Source organism: Cyprinodon variegatus, unplaced genomic scaffold, assembly GCF_000732505.1.
Source record: "Cyprinodon variegatus isolate N-32 unplaced genomic scaffold, C_variegatus-1.0 Scaffold2313, whole genome shotgun sequence".
Classification (NCBI taxonomy): Eukaryota; Metazoa; Chordata; class Actinopteri; order Cyprinodontiformes; family Cyprinodontidae; genus Cyprinodon; species Cyprinodon variegatus.
This window is the reverse complement of record NW_015152766.1, coordinates 14,307-21,141: the sequence shown is the minus strand read 5'-3', so window position 1 is coordinate 21,141 and position 6,835 is coordinate 14,307. Positions and strand designations below refer to the sequence as shown.

At 43.9% G+C, this 6,835-nt stretch overlaps 1 protein-coding gene across 1 annotated transcript; it reads right to left on the bottom strand.

Moving 5' to 3' along the window:
* Positions 1 to 1,545: 1,545 nt before the first annotated feature.
* On the bottom strand, positions 1,546 to 5,766 carry LOC107080776. Its single transcript, XM_015368977.1, has 2 exons — positions 2,830 to 5,766; positions 1,546 to 2,743 (listed from the first exon to the last, which is right to left on the bottom strand). The coding sequence occupies exons 1-2, from the start codon at positions 4,780 to 4,782 to the stop codon at positions 2,693 to 2,695; spliced, it is 2,004 nt and encodes a 667-aa protein (XP_015224463.1). The 5' UTR covers positions 4,783 to 5,766; the 3' UTR covers positions 1,546 to 2,692.
* Positions 5,767 to 6,835: the final 1,069 nt, after the last annotated feature.

Below are 6,835 nucleotides of genomic sequence, written 5' to 3'. Positions count from 1 at the left end.
TAAGGCGGAGGGGGAGAGACCGATGAGGAGGACTGGGTAGGAAGCGGCTCAGATTCTGACAGCGAGTTCGAGGATGATCACCCATCCCCAGGAAAACGCAGACGTATCAGTGACCCATCAGACAATAGTAAAACTTTAGTTCAAGCACTGCCAACACCTCTGCCGGTCCACTCAGTGGCCCCAAGCGCCAAACCAGAGCCGTAGTCTGCTATAATCACACACAGGTTGGTGTGGATGTGTCGGATCAGACGCGAAGGAGGCCTGTGGCTGTAATTTATGATCTCCTGGAAATATCAGCTATAAACGTATTTGTTTTGTTCAGAAGCTGTTTGAATGTCACTTTTTCACACAGAGATTTTATCCTTGAACTGGTAAAACAGTTGCGGGCAAACCGCAGGTTTCCAGCCCCTCCATCACTGAAGAGCAGCTTTGGTGAGGCACAGAAAACAGCAGCAGGAGCTTCAGCGCTGCACAAAAAATGCTCATATTACGTTTGTCATTAATGTTAAAAGGTGGTCTGTGGGAAATGTTTGGGGGGAATCAATAAATTTATCTAAATAAAATTGTAGTTTTAAACTTTGAGCCTGTGTAGTAAAACAGTCTTACTCTACAGATTTATTTTTAATACAAATTTAGAACACAAATAATAATAGCATACAATACAGCCTTTTAAAAATATATATTAGACCTGTTTTAAGATTTACATATCCAAAATGGGTTTATATTGTATGGAGGACCAACTCTGCCATATTTAAAAATAAATACAGAAATGAATAAATGCTCAATAAATATATAAGCATACAAAGTAGAAGGGACCGCTGGCTATGATCCCGATTTTTTGTTGTATTTGGCAAAGTCCCTACTCCCGTTCTAATGACTTCAGTGTTGACTTCAGACTCTCCTCATGTAGATTCGACTGATGTGGTAAAATGCTAACCAACACGCTTCACACACGGCTATGCCGAGACAGGGCCGCTGCAGACGGGCTGCCATTAGCTTCGGAGCTCAGCTGGTTGCTGCTGTCCTCTCAAGTTCGGAACATTTTCTTTTAAATTACGCATTAAATCTGTGAATGGGCAATATGGAGATGCTTAAAAGTATAATGTTCTCGCCTCAAATAATCTTAAAACATACTTTTATTGAACAACAGCAACAGAAAAGAGAACATTTAATGTAATACTCTGAGCTCTTTAAGTCAAGAAGATGGGCCGCCAACTGATGAGCAGAAGTTGACTCTAAAGGACACACCCCCTCCTCATTTGCATAATGAGGCGTAAATGCATACAGAAATGTAAAAAGTGCAGGCAGAAATAAATAGCGGTGAAGAAATAACTAAGGTAAAAAAATACAAAGGAAGAATAAAACAGACAAAAATAATATAACATGCACATAAATAAATACTTAAAAATGTAAGTGATTAAAAAATAAAGTTGATTAGAAGAAGATTATAAAGGACAAAAAATAAATAAGGTAAATATTACAAAGGCAAATAAATTAAGAAGCTAATTTAAATAGTTTTATACATAAATTTATCACTGNTGCTCTCAAAATCCAAAACTGTTCTCTCGTTTGCACTAAAGTGTCTCGCACCCCTGCATGCATTACCTTCTCATGTTGATAATGTACCAGCATTTCGGTATATCTGTGATCGCTGGGCAAAATCCATGGGTGTTTTTCTCTGTAAGAGAAGTCGGAATGCTGGAGCCTTCCTCCTACACTGAGCAGCTCATCTTGGTCCAGAAAGGGTTTCAGCTGTCGGATTCTGGAGTCTGCATGTGTGCATTTTCCTGTTTTGAGCGATTGAATTTCGGAGCTGAAACTCTGGTTCTGAATAACCTTTATCCAATATTTTCCTGCTTCATGCAGCTCTTCTGCTGTCAGTTCACCACTCATTTTTGTAGTTGAGCGGGCGTTAGCGATAAACCTTTTCATCCAAGCCGTCACTCGGAGCACGGTTTTCAGTCTACTGTACTTCTCTAGACACAAAGGAGGTTTTAAGAAATTTGTGTCTTGATTAACAAGCTGTACAACAAGCTGATATTTGGATCTCAGCTCAGACTTTACCTCATCTTCCTGAATGTCTTCCTGACTGCTCTCTAACTGATCAGGTGATATCAAAGCACAAGGACCATTCCACCACAGTGTGCTCTGCTTCAAGTCCTGTACTGTTAGACCTCTAGTGGGAAGGTCAGCTGGATTTGTTTTTCCCTTACAGTGAGACCATGACTGTGGATCTGTTAGAGTCTGAATTTCTGTCACTCGATTTGCTACAAACTGTTTCCACTTGTGAGCAGAACTGCGAATCCAGTGTAGCACTATCATTGAGTCTGTCCATAGTCTCACCTGGGCCTTGTCAAGCCGCAGTGTTTCCTTGAGGGTGCTCCCCAGCCTGGCTGCTATTACAGCTCCCATCAGCTCCAGCCGTGGCAACGTCATTCTTTTCAGTGGAGCCACTCTGGACTTGGATGCAACGAGGCTTGTGGTCACTTTTCCGTCACTCATTTCTCCCTGAAGATAAGCAACTGCACTGTAAGCCCTTTCACTTGCATCACAAAACACATGCAGCTTTAGATCCTGACCATTTGGCTGTTGTGTGTGTGTTCTATACCAACGTGGGATTGACAGCTGGTGCAGTTGAGGGAGCTCCGAACACCACTGTTGCCACTTCTTAGTCAAATCGGGCGGCAGCTCCTCATCCCATCTGAGTCCCCTCTCCCACATCTCTTGGAATAAACATTTTATCCTGATTGTGAAAGGGGTCAAGAATCCAAGAGGGTCAAAAATGCGAGCGGAAGACTGCAGAACACTTCTTTTAGTGTTTTCTCTCACCTTCAGAATGTCAAGCAGCCCTCTGAGGTCGAACACAAAATCATCAGTGGCAGGTCTCCACACCAGGCCTAGAACCTTCAGGACCGACCCGTGTGTTTCTGGCTGTGCAGTGCAATCCAACGAGATCTCCTGCCATTTTTCTCTAAGCTCAGGAGAGTTCGTCATCCATTTACACAGCTCCATGCCTGCCGCAGACATAATATTTTTGACTGTTGTTGTCACTGCCTGAGCTTCTGCCACCTCCTTTGCACTTGAGATAAAGTCATCGACATAAAGTGAGGAACGGACAATGTCTATCACTTCTGGGTGTTTACCCTCATATTGTCTCAGGTGCTTCCTAATGGTGGCAGCCAGTAAAAATGGGCTGGATGAAGCTCCAAACACCACTCTTGTCATCCTGAGGACACGCAGATTATCCTCCGTTGGTGGGTCTGTGAACCACAGAAATCTTACAGAGTCCCTGTCTACTTCTGAGAGTGAAATCTGTAAAAATGCCTTCTTAATGTCTGCCATGTATGCAATTTCATGCAGTCTAAACTTGATCAAAACACTCATTGGATCTGGATTCAAATTGGGACCTGTTAAGAGACAGTCATTTAGTGAGGGACTGCCATCTTCGTGGGAGGAAGCATCAAAGACAACTCGCAATTTCGTTGTCACCTTATCCTCCCTCAGTACAGCATGGTGAGGTAAGTAGTAAATCCGACTGCTTGGTGGTGGTGTACACTCCTTAGGGACATCTTCAGCCATTCCTTGTGTTAAGTAGTCCTCCACCACATCATTGTATCTGCTGTAGAGCGTAACATCCCTTTGTAGTTTCCTTTTCAAACTCTCAAGACGCCTTTTTGCAACGCGGTAATTGTCTTGAAGTGGAGGATGAGTCTGTCGCCATGGCAACTCCACTTGATAACGCCAATCCTTAAAGATGGAGGTTTCTTCAAACCGCTGCAATGCTTCCACATCATCTGGATTCTCAGATTTCTCGCTTGTGATACCCAGGGACTCAAGCTCCCAAAATGCATGCAGCTGTTTGTCCATCTGTGCATCCTTGCTGAGCTGAATATGCATGCATGTTGTCTCTGTTATGCTGGACATGGCCACTGGGCCCTGTACTGCCCATCCAAAGGTGCTCTCAAGTGCCACCAGGCTCTCTGTCAGTCTTTCTACTCGGCCTGATACAATCTGCCAGTAGTAATCTGAGCCAATTAGCACAGAAAGTTCAGTTTCATCACCTCCACCAGCGAAGTCTGCGAGTTGAAGCCCTTTTCTTCTCATTTCGTTCTGAATGTGTTCACCAGGAACTTTCATCAATGCTGTACACACATTGGGGGTCACAACTGCTTCTATTTCAATTCTTTGCTGTCCATCCCAAACATTTTCCAAGCTGAGCTTCACTATGTTACGCTTCACCATTGTGGGAGCAGAGGAGCCAAATGTGTGGAGGGTAAGCGTCCCTTGTCTGGTAATAGGTAGCTGCAGCGCCCTCACCACATTTTCATGCACAAAGCTTCCCTGGATGCCTCCATCCAGCAAGCAGCGAACAATCTTCCTGCTTGTGGGACCTACCACCCATGCCTTGGCGGTTTGTAGCAGCACAGTGTTCTCAGTTTCAGTTTTGCCCCTTTTTGTTTGGGGAATTACAGAAGAAATGACAGTGTCCATGTTGGCAGAAACAACAGGCGGGGAAGCATAATTTTTCTCACAGATGGCCACATGATGCCTGCCTCCACATGTGGCACATGACATGCCCTTTAACCTGCAGAACCTTGCAATGTGTTTGGGTCCCAAACAGATAAAACACCTGCCAAGTTTCTTCAGCCTTTCTTTACGTGCTGCCACCTGGTGGTCTGGGCAGCTTTCAGATTTGTGTTCAGCACGCTCACAGAACAGGCAGTTTTGTGTCTTCTCATTGGCAGCGTGTAGTGTAGCTGCAGATGTTATGCTTGGTTTCATTAGTTTCACATCACAGGTTGAATATGATTTGCTGCATGTTTTGTGAGCAGACTGGTATGCTCTGGTTGTATGATCTGGTCATTTGTAAAGCTCTCTCTCGGCTGTTTACCTCTCTCTGCAGAAACTTTAGCACATCTGGCACCTTCCACTCATCCTGTTCTCCTCTCTGTCGGCTGTATTCAAGAGCCATGTCCTCTGGCAGCATTTGGAGGATTATTGGACATAACATGCCTCCATACGTGTCTGATACTACTCCCAGTGACTCTAGGCTTCTGATTTGAATTTCACAGTCATCATATAACTGCCTCAGCGCACTGACATCGGATGACTTCTTTACAGGAGTGAGATTCAAAAGTTTTGACATGTGGGCATTTACAATAAGATCCTTCCTTCCGAATCTGCTTGGAAGTATATCAACTGCAGCATTATAGTTACTGTCTGTCAGTGTGAGCCCTGCTACTGCCTTTGCAGCCGTTCCAGTGAGGTAAGTTTTCAGGTAGGTAAACTTTTCTTTACTGCAGAGAGCCTAATTGTTGTGAATAGCAGTCTCATACTGACTCCAAAACTCCTGCCATAAACTTACGTCTCCGTTGAATTTCTCAATCATAAGTTTCGGCAGTCGTACGGTCGGGTTGCTGCGCTGAGAGCCAGCGGTGCTTGCGCTAACGTCACTTAGCCGAGCAGGTCGGGGATCCTCTTTACTCACAGTCTCCTGTGCACGGATTACTTGGTGAGCCCGTGCGTTCATCTCGATGATACGGTCTCTGTATTCCTCTGCGAGTTCAATCTCCGCATCCATGGCGTCCAGCGGCGTGTATTCCTCCGCTATGCGGTCCAGCTCGCGCAAACTGTCCTCTTTCGCCGACAACACGGCTAACATCTCTCGCACACGGTTAATGTCCGGGTCTTCCTTTGATACTTCACCGTCAATCTGGTTCAGCACCTTCGTTGTGGAACTCCGTATTGTCCGCCGCTTCCGTTTCGCTCTTTNACCGCTAGATGTCGCTAAAAGTTACACACTGTAGCTTTAATAAATGTGTAACCAGTCCGGCCCCTCGGTTTGTAGAAAATTTGTTTTTTTGGCCCTCAGTGTAGTTGACTTTGACATCCCTGCTCTAGAGGTACACAGAAGCCTCTATAGGGGTAAAGAACTACTTTGCCATACACTGTTGTGACTTTCATCATTATTGTCCTTTCAGACTGAAAGCTTTCGTTTGTAAAAAGACTGTTTTACCACGTTTCCTGCATGGTTGATGTTCTGGTGCCGCTGTAAATGGGCTGGCTTGCTATTTGCCAGGATTTCTCTGAAAAAAGAAGAAGGGGGGCTTCGGCGGGTCTGCAGAAGTAGAGGTGAATCCATAAAAACTATAATCTTCACTGTACCCCCGAGGATTAGATTTGGTCCCTTTTTTTTTCCTTTCTTGGACTCCCCTGAACCCTCTGCTGAATCCACAGGAAAAGGACATTTTAGCCATTTATACATGACTGCAGCTGCTTTGGTGACCTGTGACTGTACCTGTCTCTTCTCCCTCTCCAGAGCTTAGTGCAGGTGCATAACACTGATACCATGTCATGCAGATGTTGACTGTAACATTTTTTTTAAAAATCTTCTTGACTTTATTTTGTATGTGGGACCTTACACAACAAAACACATCCCAGTCCTATTTAATTATATGGGAAATAAAATATTAAATTTTTTTTATCACTGTCTTTTTAGTGAAATTTTCTTTTTCTTTTGTACTTACAGTTTGTAAATAGAGGGATGTTTCCAACACAGACATAACATAGTATAAAGATAAATACATAAATAAATAAATAAAGTAATCCCATTTAGCCCACCCAGGTCACTACCCAGTAGGTCCACACACTACATTCATACCCATAAACAAGTTTTGAAATGAGTCAAGAAAGGGCCTCCATGTTTCTTCAAATTTACCAGTTGAGTGTTGAAGAGAACATCTAATTTGTTCCAGTTTCAGGCACGACATGAGGTCATATAACCACTGCTTGTGAGTTGGAGTTGGCAGTCTTAAACTTTTAGTTTTTCGGCACC